General features: G+C 38.5%; 1 protein-coding gene and 1 long non-coding RNA gene across 2 annotated transcripts in view; one reads left to right on the top strand and one right to left on the bottom strand.

The window, feature by feature from the left end:
- Positions 1-536: 536 nt before the first annotated feature.
- On the bottom strand, positions 537-11,248 carry LOC121093562. The gene is made up of 3 exons (XR_005829611.1): positions 11,117-11,248; positions 2,347-2,348; positions 537-547 (listed from the first exon to the last, which is right to left on the bottom strand). It is a non-coding gene; the product is annotated as an uncharacterized LOC121093562 (long non-coding RNA).
- Positions 7,070-13,343, top strand: part of RASGEF1A (RasGEF domain family member 1A) — a 54,053-nt gene continuing 47,779 nt past the window's right edge. The window contains exon 1 of the mRNA XM_040606057.1: positions 7,070-7,180. Coding sequence (XP_040461991.1) covers positions 7,163-7,180 — 18 coding nt within the window. The 5' untranslated portion in view covers positions 7,070-7,162. The remainder of the gene's footprint in view (positions 7,181-13,343) is intronic.

Below are 13,343 nucleotides of genomic sequence, written 5' to 3' on the forward strand. Positions count from 1 at the left end.
GACCATGCAGATTGTGCCCTAAGGTCTGCGTCTTTATTTTACAGGATGTGCTTCTGAGAAGTATTCTCACTGTAATAAAGCCATTTAATACCATCTACATCAGTATGACAAGAATCTCTTCAGATTGCAGAAAAAGCTATGGGAATGGACTTGACACAGTGTCTTTGCTTAACAACAAAAGAAAATTGCTCACAGTGAAACCAATACAGAAGCAAACATTTTATTATGGTCTGTGTCTCTCCATGTTTATTAAAAATTCTGTATGTAATTGAACCGGTATCACAGGGAGGAACAAGGACTGGGAGTCTACGAGCAGCTTTTTGCATGAAACGAGAGTTATAGGTAAACCCAGGGGTTAAAAAATAAAATAACCCAGGATGACTTTCCAAAGCACCATCAAAAGAAGTAGGATACATGCGTATAAAATAACCGACAAAGTGAGTTTTGTCCAGTATGTTCTGCCCATTTTCTAAGGGTCTAAACATTGCAATTAGCTCTACAGACCTAAGCCCCACTCTCTGGTGCAAAGCCTTGCCACAGTATTGGGCTAATGCCGCTGCACTGCTGCCATATGTAAGCGCACGCTTCTGACAGCATTGATCTGCACCACATGCGGCAGCGACTCAAGGCGGCACAGCCTGGGGTGTATCTGCCTGATTCTCCACTGCACAGCGAAGGTGTGCTCTTAAAGACCTGTAAGGCTGGCAAAAGAAGTCAAAATTCATAATGCCTGGTACATGAGGGATAGCTAAAGGGAAATTTGTCTCCATTTTAAAGGAAAAACCGAAGATAGTATCAGTCATAATCTATATGTTTTCCTGATATACTTCCAGGTCTATTGTATTTCCAAAGTTTAACTGACAAACAAAACATAATCAAATCTAGCTTCCGTCCTGTTGTCATGACTATCAGAAAAAACGAAGAGGCTTTCTTTCAAATACGGAAGCTCGTTTCAAGCACCAAGTTTCTCTTTCTCACCAACACTCTCTTAAACAACAAGTTGTATTGGGCAATCAAAGACAAACTTCAGAAAGCCTCAAATCAGGCATCATGCAATGATATTCTGGGTCTTTTCTTAGAGCGCTTCCTCTTTCCTACTTTAAATAAAACTGTAAGAGAACACAGTTTTATTCACAGTAGATGAGGAAATAGCTCAAAAAGCTACTTCCTCAAAATCTTCCGTACTCGATAAATGACCTAAAATAAAAAAAATGTAAAAATTCTTGCATATTGAAAAATCATGACTGCACTTTTTCACTTTCATTTTAACTATTCCAAGTTGATATTCAAAATATAAGTTTCAACATCAAAAAAATGCTTAGTCCCTGCAATGTTTGCAAATCCCTTCCTAGAATAATAGAATAGTAGATTAATAACCACCTTTTCCAGACCAAGTAGCTACGCAACTCATACCAGACCACACCACCCAGCATTTTCTCTCGTGACTAGTGTCTTCTCCCCTTTGGCAAAACAATGAAAATCCAGTAATGGCTCCTGTTCCAGGCCATTATTTCCCCAAAGCAGTCACTGTCCATGGCTCTGCCAGAGGGTCCTGTAACAGTCACTACAGCAGAGTCCCCAGTGCCTCGAAAATACCACAGATGCAGCCAGGTGCCAGACAAGCCTAATTTCTCCATCAGCACCACAGTGCTGACACCACTGAGGTTACTCGCCTGTGGCCCAGGACTGAAACGCAGCAGGTAGCCCCGAGAGGCAGCCAGCTGAAAAGGTCTCAGCACTATTTTCCATGACTACTCCACCTCAGATGCCAGCCAACCTGCTGGACTTCCAAGAATTCATACTATGACAACTTCCTACCTGGCAAACAATATATCTTTTGCTGTCCAACTGCTCAAGGTCCTCAACTCACCGGAAATAAACTGTTAAACTCTCTGGATATCCCATTGTCCTCTCCTAAAGTTCCATCTCGTTAGCAGCACAATCAATGGCACCGATGAATGATAATAACAAAGCATACCACACAAGGGGAGACATCAAGAGAACTTCTAGAACTGTAATGAAGTGCAAGTCAAAAAAAAGGTGCTATGCAGGTGCAAAAAATTAAAATTAAACCTAAATCTATATTCACTTGTTGCAGCAGCGTTAGCATTGCTTAGATGTAATACTCCATCAAAGCTAAGCTGCAGTAATAACATTCAGAAATGGATTCTGCTGCCAAACAGTTGGAACCAATCTTCACATATGAAAAATAGAGCAGGAAAAGTGTCTCCTTCCAAAGTCAGAGACTTCCAATGACAGAAGATGACTATGTCTGCGTTCACAATTAGAAATATTAATCACAATCCACCCACATAAGACATGTCTTTTGTTCAACAGTGCTCTTACGGCTTTCTTGGGAAAGAAAGAAATTAAACTAAGAAATTAATGCTTCTAATTCTAAGCCTGCAGCATATATAGGGGGTTTATATTAGGAAAAAAACCCAACTGTCTTATTCAACAATATTATTGAACTTACTGTCCAACAATAAACAGCACTTAACATTTAAAAACTATAGTGGGGGAATTATGTTAGTATTATCATAATATCTCCACAAGGAAGATGCAGCAAAAGACACATCACTGCTGTATTCTCTAATGCCAAGTATATATTCTCTAATACTAAATTCTGCAAAACTACCCCACAAAATTCAGTGATTTCTTTGGGATTTTATTATCTTTTTGGGTTTTTTCCTCTAAACCACTGTATACAAGTAATTGGGTTGATGATGGGAAAAAAAAAAAACAAACCACACATGGGAAGTTTTTAGTCCCACAGTAGTTTCCCCACTTCTCCAAAAATAAACATCCTATTATGTTTTTACACTTTCTGTAGGTTCCACTACATAAAATGTTGAGGGGGATGGGGGTTTCCACTTCACATACCGAGTGGTAGATTGCAGCAGCAGCGCTAGCAGGAAGCTGCTCCCTTTACAAAAAGGGAAGCTGGCTGCCTGCAGGTTTTCTGAAGTCACAGCCTAGCCTAGCCCTATATGGGCACATCCACCTTCCGCCACCACCAAGCCCATTCAGTCTTTTCAAGTGTGACATGTGGTTACAAGAAGCAGAATAAGAAGTGACGGAGTAAGTGTTGATTGCACCCATGCGTATGCCTAACCCATAGTGCAGCAGCTACAAAAGGTCACATCTTGCTAATGCTGAAGGTCAAGACAAACTGCCGGGTAACTGCACATGGATCACATTTAGGCTATGGCATTAAAAGGCTTTCTCTGATTCTCAGGAGAGATGATGTATGTCCCACTGTAGACTTATTTGCCATCCTCACAAGTAGGCAGAGAAGCAAAAGGAGATGCCCTACAATGGGAAATCTGTACCTTTGGCATTAGAGCACTTTAGGCTTTACTGCAAAGAAGAAATCCTTACAAAAAAGCTGCATAAACATAGCTGGCTTCCCAGTAACCGTGTTTACCAATAATACCATCTAAATACAATTATATGCCTCTACTGTGTTACGTTCTGATGGCATCTGCAACAGAGCTTGGAAGGCCTGCCAGAAGGTCTTTGAATTATAAATAGAAAAGTCATCTTCATCCTCAAAGTCACTGGAGAAGCTCTCCTAAATCATGAACACGTTTATTGATTTTAAAAACAAACAAACAAAAAAAAGCAAACAACTACTCAAAAGTCCAAATAACACCACCTTCAAACAAAACAATATTTTCACTTCAGTTCCATGCAAAATCTGCAGCTGTTAGCATGGAAGCGAAGCAGCATTTCTTCACTGATATTAACATGGAAAAACTTTCTGTCCTATAAAAGTAACAACGTACATCCAACTCAAAACTGCTTTTCATGTTTCTTCTTACCTCTTCTGTTTCCTTCTGTTTCTATAATGAAAATCAAAGGAATTAGATTTTGCTTTGAAAATAGACAGTTACTTTGATTTAAAGTAACCCATAGGTTAATTGAGACCACAGGAGCCCTAGAAGATTTTTAAAAGTTGGTTTAAACCAAGAGACTGACCAAGCACTAACTGAAAAACAGATTCATTGATGACAATTGAATCCCTTTGGAAAGTTCAGACTTGAAGGTACAAGCATATGAAGATTTAGTCCTTAAATCCTTATGGCCAGGAAGTCATTATCGCCCTCATAACTGACTGTTAACCTGCTTGGTGTAAACTATTACAAAATATTTATACATTTAGTCACATACCAATTTTTTGTGCAAATAGGAGTTATTTTTCAGTCTGATTTTCAAGGGAAACAAGCTTTGTGTGCTTATTCCACTTGTCTGTCAAGCTCCTCCAATATTTAATTCCAGTGAGGAATTCAAATTTGAAAAAGGTAGAGGTTTTGGTGCTAAAGAAATACCTGCTCAGAGAAGAACGACTCAGGTTAGTGCCATCACTGAAGGAAAAGAGCTTCAGCTATAAGAGAACTGTGGGGCTGGTGCCAGCCAGCACACTCATAGCTCTCTTTTAATTTCATATTTAGGGGAAAAAAGAAGCCTTGAAATTACGAACCCAACTCAGTGGCACTAATCGCAACATAAAGTTCAACTTAGTAATGCAGCAACAGTAAATTTTCTGTCGGAAAAAAAAAATAATGAAAAACCCCAAGGACTACTAAAAGCCTGTGAGAGTGTTTTGAAGGTCTGTGGTGAATTATCTCTGTATTAATCATAACTACAGTGTGTCTTGAAACAGCTCAAACCTGGATCCTCTTCAACACTTTTTATCTTAGGTGTCGACAGAATGGTTGCCAGTTTCTCTATATTCTTTATTTTTATGTCACATTTAAGACAGTTTAGTAGGTATTAAACATATAAGTTTAATGATTTATCCATCATTTGGATGAGATATAAATGTGCTGTCACTTTCCTTTATACTGCCATAATACTCTCAAGAAGAAAAGAAAATTGATTATTCTTTTATCACCATAACTGCACTAAGGAAAAAAAAAAATCTAAATTCCTAGGCTTTTGTTAAACTGTTTTCAGCACGCAGTTTAATACCCGGTCAATTTAGCAATGCAAAAAATGTTGATATCTTACTAGATATTGCTTCTTAATGACTTTTACAAAACTACTGTCATTGGGGGACTGGGGTGGGGTGCTTAACCTTTACAACTCCTTTCCCATTGCCCTTGTACCTAGTATTTAAAATTCTGCCTTTTTCCCTTTATTGTAATACCGTAATTTGTGCTATTTTCGCCTTCTTATGACCCTCCCCTCTCTAAAACTATGCATGCCAAATTTTATTCTGATACTATAATGCATTTTCAGTGGAAAATAACAGTGTGTTCTGAATAGTAATCCATTGCACCCCTCATTTTAAGGGGAAGGAGGCAAGACACATGACAAAAATCATAGAGTGAAATAGCTGGAAGTCCACCCACTGGGAAAGGCTGGATGGCAGAACCACTGTGCAATGCTGCTGTAAAGAAATGCAAAGTAAGTATTATTTTACTTTTTATGATTCTTATGGGAAAGTTTCTTTTTTATTTGAAAGCACTGATGTAGGATAATTTATAGTTAGAGATTTACATTGTTCAGAAATCATACTGAGCAGCCTTAGACTTGAATAAAACTTAGTTCAGACATTAGAAGACTCTGTAAGCACGTGTGGAAATGCAGGAAAAGACAATCAACAGTGGCAACAGTTCATCTTAAAATTCAATATTGTTGATATTTGCTTTCAAAACCCTCTTACTCCCCCCCCCCCAAAAAAAAAAAAAAAAACCCACACACCATCCTTTCCCTCCATTACTTCAGAGAAATCTCTGATTAAAGAACTCGTTATGTGCTCCTCAGTCATCTACTTCTCAGACCTCACCTAAAAAGACACGTCACTTATAAAAGCCAAGTCCTTCCTATCCTTTACTATTGTTCATTTTGGGTGCCATGCCCCATGCAAGAACAAATTAGATGTATTCCACTAACCTCTTCCAAATGTATTTTACTAGCGGATAATCACATCCATGTCGTGTTACCTTCCTTTTCTAAACTATTCCTCCACATTTCCGCTCTGAAAATGCCAGCTCCATTTCCATAAACATACGTGATTGCTTTTTGCAACTCCCTTTATGCTTTTCTTCATTACCTTTGCCAATTGCCTAGTTTCCCTAGTCTCCTTTTTCTACATCCTTATTTAAATTGCTGTATTTTTATAGAAAACCCAATATAAAAATCACCTCACCACTGCCACGCTGTCTTCATTAACTACAAACTAACATTACCTACATGGAAAATTCCTTTTGCTTTTCCCTTATTTGCCTCTCTTAGAGGATTTCACACTGTAGACATATATGGAATAGAGAGAATTCTTTCTTCCTTATTATTTTATTTATTGAGGATATAATACCACTTGGGAAACCAATTCAGGTTTCCAACCAGAATACGTCTAGTATTTTTGCTGTATGATTTAACTGAGCTTCTGAAGAATGTTTGGTATACTGTGGACATTACTGTGCAAAAAACAAGTACAAAGAATGGTTTAATGAAAACTGACCTTTAAAAAAAAGAAGTTACAAGCTAAATTCCAGCATGTTGGTTCCTTGCTGTCAGATTTTCATAGAAAACATTGCAAACAATTTCCAGGTGGCTTTGTAGGAATTTTACATTAAAAAAAAAAATATCAAATTAAGACATTTGAGAGATGCTCGTCTAAAAATCATACCAAATCAAAACCAGAATTTTGGAGAAATTTTAGCAGCAGTGCTAAATGCTAAAAAAGATTATTAAAGATATAAAAGATTAAAAAAGATTATTAAAAAATGTTAAAAGCTTTAGCCAGTTAGAAATGTCCAAAACCTACTTCCTTTCCTTTGCAATATCTGTACACTGGTCTTAACTAGCATGTCAATTCCTATAACCCTATATGTAGAGAAAACAGCAAAACAGCCTTGGTTTCGCTGTAGCTCAAGGAGTGGAAGTTCCCAGTCCCCACCCGGCAGCTCAGCACATGACACCTACGTAGTGGAAGGCTGAGACTCAGAATTTCCTCTTGTGCACTACCTTCCGCAGCACTTTCAGTTTTTCTGGGGTATAATTGTAGCGGAAAACACAGGGCTCACCACAGTCCACAGCACGCTTCGCCTGAAGGTAGACGTGTAAGAGGAGGTGTGAAGTAGCTCTTCGCTTCCACAGCAGCACAAAGCAGGGACGCACTCCGGCGTGCAGGGTGCCCCAGCTGTGAGAAGACATGATCCTTGAGACCTCGGTAAGTTCTGCACAGTGCTGTGCCCTGTTCCCATGCGCTACTTGTGGTTTAGGAGGCATATATGCCTCTGGGCAAACTACAGCGAGAGCATCTCTCTGCTAGGTATTGCTACTGCAGTGATGGCAGGGTTCAGCCATCAAGAGACATCTAGCCATGCATGGTTCAGTCAAAGTAATTTAATACTACATTACAGAGAAAGCACATCTAAAAGTATGATGCAGTTTATAAATTCACTGTTTATTCCATGTTTTATGTCATACTTGGATCGTATATAATGAATTGGTACCATTCACAAAGAAGATTACGTGGTGGTGGCTTTATATAATGCTGTTGTGGAGAAATGGAAACAGAGGCTGATATTTCATGTTACTTTGGTACACATTTTTTTTTTTTTTCCCCTCTTGGATGGAATACTAGAAGAGACACACATCGATTTGAATGAATATTCACCACGTAAGTTGGTTTCAGTATTGTGCAGTCAGGTTTAAAGTGATTGCAGTACACCAAGAAGCCCTAAACACAGTTAACTCTCCAGGGATGTTTAAATTTGGGATCAGCCCATCCCAGACTCAGGTGGTGCTCCCCTCGACATCAATAATCATGTTGCAGATATTTGAGTCAAAGGTCAGTATTTTGTCTCAAAGATTTTGTTCTCGGTCCCCTTTCCTCCAAGTTAATTAAACAAGCAAAGAGTAAGAACACTGAAATGTCCAGAGCAACAGGGCATTTGAATTGCAACATACACCTTCTGTTAGCTTACTCAACAGAATAAAAAAATGTTTTCTGTAAGATTGAAAAAACAGCAGGATCTGGTATATTACAAATAAAAATAATTACAATGTGAAAACTCTTGTTTTCAGAAACATGGGATTTGCCATCTCCAGGAAATGTGGTTCAGGTGTGTTTTCAGTACAGCTTCTGCTAGATCAAAAAAGCTGTCCTGGTACTTTACAGAGAAATTAATGTTTTTGCTGCAGCAAATAAGATCCAATCCCACACTGAATTTCTCAGTCTGGTGAATTTAAGCTTTAAGTAGATTGTTAGGGACCTGATGCACATAAGCCATGCAATCCCTTGAGAAACGATTTTCAAATTAACTAATAAGATATTGCACTGCTTACAGCTTATTAGAAAGAAACAGTGAGCAGCAACAGCACATAGCCACGGTGCCTGGGATTTAAAAGTTGGATTTAGCTGTCAGGTTCATAATTCTTACTGCATTGGTTATGTAAAGGAGTAGGTGAGAGGAGGGTTTAGTTTCATATTAAGGAAAGTAAAAAGGCCCTACAGAATGTAATTGCAGGATTAATGAAAAGTATAAGGCATCTTTGCCCCACTATTTACATATCAAGGCAATTTATGGAAATCCTCATAAATAAAACTTTAAGAATTGAAAATGAAATTCAGAAAATAAATGCTCTTAAATTACAAGCAATATAATTTTTTGTACTAAATATTATGAGTAGAGAAGAAACTGGTAATTTTTCACAAGATAATGTAAAGGTTATCTCCCCAAGGAGAAGGAGTAAGATACAAGAGCTTCTTGACCAACGTTGATAGTTAGGATAGTAACATCTCTGCAAGTTTCCAATATTGAAATGATAGTGAGGATTTCTATGCATGAAAACATTTTGATAGTAATTACCACTCATCCTGATGTGGAAAGTAAAGGCTAAAGCGACAGAGCAAGAAAATGCCTTGAGAGTAACCTGGTAGAGGTAGCATCTTGATATGTGGAGAACACTTGGGAAGAGAGAAACTATAAAGACAACAGATAAGTCAAAACATGAATGGTCTCAATGATCTCAGCTGGGAAGAGAAACTAGAGTGATTAGAACTAAGCACAGAGACTGTCGAGTTTGGTAATGATATCTGCAATCCTGAGCACAGAAGATGAAGTTATCATAAAAATAATCTTTAGCAAAGCTGCCATCTCAAAACTAGTATAGCACAAAAATTTGAGATTGCACACCAGAATGGAACAGTGAAGACTACCAAGATAGCAGCTAAATTTAGGAGCAAGTACTAAAGGAGCAAAGTACAGGACAGAAGAAGTAAAAGTCATTTATTTTAGTCTCATAGGAATGTCATGTACTGGTGGAACAGGTGATCTAGATATATGTGATTGCAAAAAGTGGCAATTCAAAATAAAATACAGAACCATTACAGAGGACTGAAGTGAAAGTGCTTTGCTTGGAATAACATCTAAAGCCAGTGACTACTGCTTTCCAGCTTCTGAAACCGGTTTCAGAATCTTCCCACTCTAACAGAAAAAGGTACCATCTCTTGTAATATAGATGACATTAGAGGAGCCGAAAAATGTAACAAAGTGCATAAACGGTTCACTTGAAAATGAAGGTTATTAAAGTAACTCTGTTTGATGTATAAGTAAGGACCTCTAGTTTCAACCTTTAACTGCAATTGCCATGGAGTTAGATTACTCTTCGTCACACAGCTAACCTTGCACAAGCCCTTCTACAACTTCTCTTCTATCCTAAGTAGACAGCTCAAACTCACTGTCACATCCCATTAGGAGCACAGCTGATAAAAATGTTCTGGGATTCCAAGGTGACATAGCTTCTTTCGTTATGTTTGTCACAATATTGATTAGATTAGGTCTGAAGCCCTTCTTTGGCCTGCTACCGACCCATCACATCTCCTGGGAAATTCTGCAGAGTAGGAAACGAAATTGAAAATGACTGGCACAATAGAGATGTTCAAGATGGTTATAGCTCATGGGACTCACATAGATGTGACAAGTGCTGATTTTTGCTAACTATGCATCCTAATCCATTAATCCCAAACTTGACAACTAAATATTATATTATCTTCTTCACAGTAGTTAGCCTTTAGGAGCTTCATAACATGAAAATAACACATCAAATACTTTTATTTGTTTCACTGGAGTAAGTAACAGCATGGTCAAAGTACCACCTAGCCCATCTTACCCACCAAAAATTTAGAGTAAATAAAAAAGCGGGTAGGTTTGCTCTTTGTGGAGCCTCTATCAATTGTCTTCTGCAGTATGTTTGGGTTTAGGTATTACACTCATGCAGAATAGCTGATGATGTTACAATTCAGAGAACTGTGTAACTGAGCTGTATGGCATTCAGCTAATTGTAGCATTCAATAGCTAAAGACCCCTATACCTGTTCTTACACTTTCAACAGGCTTTACTTATTGGCATTAAACACTTCTACCATAATACATGCCCTTCACTGGTGCAGCTTTTCTGTGTCACAGAACTGACAGTTCTGAAGGCACAAAGGATTACTCTGAGTTTCTAAGTATGGGGGTTTTTAGACAGAACGGAGGCTAGAAATTCCCCACCCACCCATTTTAAGGTCATTTTTTTTTTTTCTTTCACACATGGGCTACTCTACAAATACCATCAGCAGGCACATTTGATCTACAAGGAGCCTGAGCAATAAGTTCAGTAATGTCACTCATTTTCCATACGCCTTTACCTCCCACGTACAACTCCCACTCCTCTGACAGTACCAAAACTATAGTTTGATTCTTCCTTTCTGCCAAGCATTCCCTCCTCCTCCTTATCTTCACACAGCCTTGCAAAATAAAACAGCTAAGCAATTAGCATCCTATAAGTAAAATAAATATTCCTATTTGCCATAGGGAAATTGTACTACATCTGTCACACTCAGTAACACCACCTGAGACAAGATGACACACTCTGTGATAGCCTAGGAACCACAAGCTCTCATGAAACATGAGCTTCCACATTAGTTTTTTTGCATGTTTTCAAGGATACAGCAACATGAAGCAGAACAAGAATTGTGTATTTCATTCCAGTTTGGCATAATAAAGCACTAGATCCTGTATTTACTATATTTCACTGGGAGTAGAAAAAAAATGTATCAAGAAAAAAAAAGAAAGAAAAAAGAAACCTAGGATTTTCTTCTATATAAATGTTATTACTGTTATAAACGATAACAATTAGAACAATTTTATTTTGGGTTCAATCAATTTAGGTTGAGAAACAATAAGCATAAACAGCGCTGAGTGCGCGGAGAACTCAACTAGTTCCACCACACGCACACCTGAGTCCTAAAAGCAGCATCTTTTATCCCTGGATCTTGACCAATCTCTTCTAGCCGGACGTTCGTCCTGCTAGGTCGTTAGGGTACGCCTTATCCTCCTATTGGCTCTCCTTTGGCGCGCTTTTTCAAATCTCAAGGTCTTTGTCTCCTTTGGCGGGCCTTCTCCGGCATGGTTTCGGGCCTTCCCTGGTGTGGTTTCACTTTCCTTATCTCCTTTGGCAGGCTTTTCCAAGCCTCGATTGCCTCAGGGGAAGGGGAAGCCATCACATTGTCTTAAAGGAGAACCACACGTGCCCACCCACCACAACTGTGATACAGGTCCCAGATTTACACAGGGTACAACAATTACACCTATCACAGTACATTCTATTTTTGACATGAATCATGACTGCGTTTATCACATTACCTATATGTAACTATGAAAATACACATTCCAGGTCGCTACACTTTGATCCTTTTCACAACTGCTGAACTTTTCTTCAAAATTAAGTCCAAGAAATCCTTTCACCTTGTTCTTAAATAAGTCACGCTTCTTTTCACACAGAAAAAAAGGAGTAGAATTTCTTTTAATATAATCCTAGCATTTTGGTTTTTAAGAAACTTGTTGTATATTACTGCAAGATTCAACAGGGTAATTAATATTCCATTGAAAAAGACTTTAAAAATGAAAAGGGGAGCAAGGGAAGAACAATAACTGATTATGGAGTCAGTTTTATTAAACTTGCCTTAAATACACTCTAGGATACTTACATTGAAAGAGATTCACCTATCTATAGCGATAAAGATTACTCCAAGCTTCAAGAAGCTCAAGCAATGTATCTTCATGCTTTACAGAATCTCTCCTGTAGGTTATTACCCTGCAGACTTCAATTAAGATTGAGTAACAGCCTTTACACCCAAAACCTACGGTTTGCACCTTGAGAATGTGAAAGAGCTGATGATCTTAGGATTGCTCAAGAATAGGAGATTGGGGGGTTTTATACTTTAAGGGCTGAAAAATCTGCAGGGGGAGGTTTCAGCCAGAATTAGAAGATCTTTTCCTTGGAATGGTAGACATCGTCTCCCAGAGAAAAATATCTAAAAGGTCCTTTCCTGGATTTCAAACAATATTCTCTAGTGGGTTACATCTATGCCCTTGCTCATAGCAACATTAAAATAAAAGTGGTACAAGAGCTGCACCCCTCAACACATTATAAAATAAGAAAATCCTGAGCACAGGCCAAAAGGGAAAAAAATTATTGTTCCTCAATATAATGTTCAACTGAAAAATTAAATAAGCAATTTAGTTGCACACAAATATTTTGGTTTTAAACACAGCCATTTATTTTCAACCAGAATAGATCGCACAAATCTAAAAGGACATTTGCCTTGGAACTCTGTGTTCATATTAACATGAACCTTTCCTTCTTCCTCTAAGAAAGTAATATGCAGCACCCGCTTGTGGAGAAAATAACTTTTGACAAGTTTTAAATAGCTTTAATGCTTTAAGGTCAAAGATTACTGCACACCTTACTCGGTCTTGCCCCACTACTTTGTTTCTATCTCTTCATCCTCTTCTCTGCATTCCCCCTTCCAGCTACTAACTTTCCCAGCTCATCCACATCTCCTACTGTCCCCCCAGCACATACCTGCTCTCTGCCTTGTTCCCTTCTCCATACTAATCTGGTGATGTGGCCCAGCTGTCCTTTGTAGCATTCTTAATTACATTCCTCTCCTATCAGTTGCTGGCCTCTTCATTACCACTGCTGGGTTTCGTTACCAGGAGTAGGATTTATTCCCATTCCCTGCTTCCCTTCACCCCCTCATCATCTTCTGGTCTAAACAAAGAGACATGTTAGACCCACACACACAAGCCTTCAAGAATCTCCAGCTCTGTCACCTGGTGGTTTGTAACTCAGAAAGAAGAAACATCGGCTGAAGGTTGAGAGTTCTTGTACTAGATAGATCACAGATTGCAACAGAAACAGACTTGACATAGCTGATTTTGTTTGATGGTTTCTAATGTCTCTTTCCACTACAACAGCAGAAAGCTAAGGCATCCTAACGCTGGCTCTCAGCTGCATGAGTTTGGTACTTTGCAAACTTCAGAAGGAGGTCACAAAAAG

The sequence above is a fragment of the Falco naumanni genome, chromosome 9 (assembly GCF_017639655.2).
Source record: "Falco naumanni isolate bFalNau1 chromosome 9, bFalNau1.pat, whole genome shotgun sequence".
Taxonomy (NCBI): Eukaryota; Metazoa; Chordata; class Aves; order Falconiformes; family Falconidae; genus Falco; species Falco naumanni.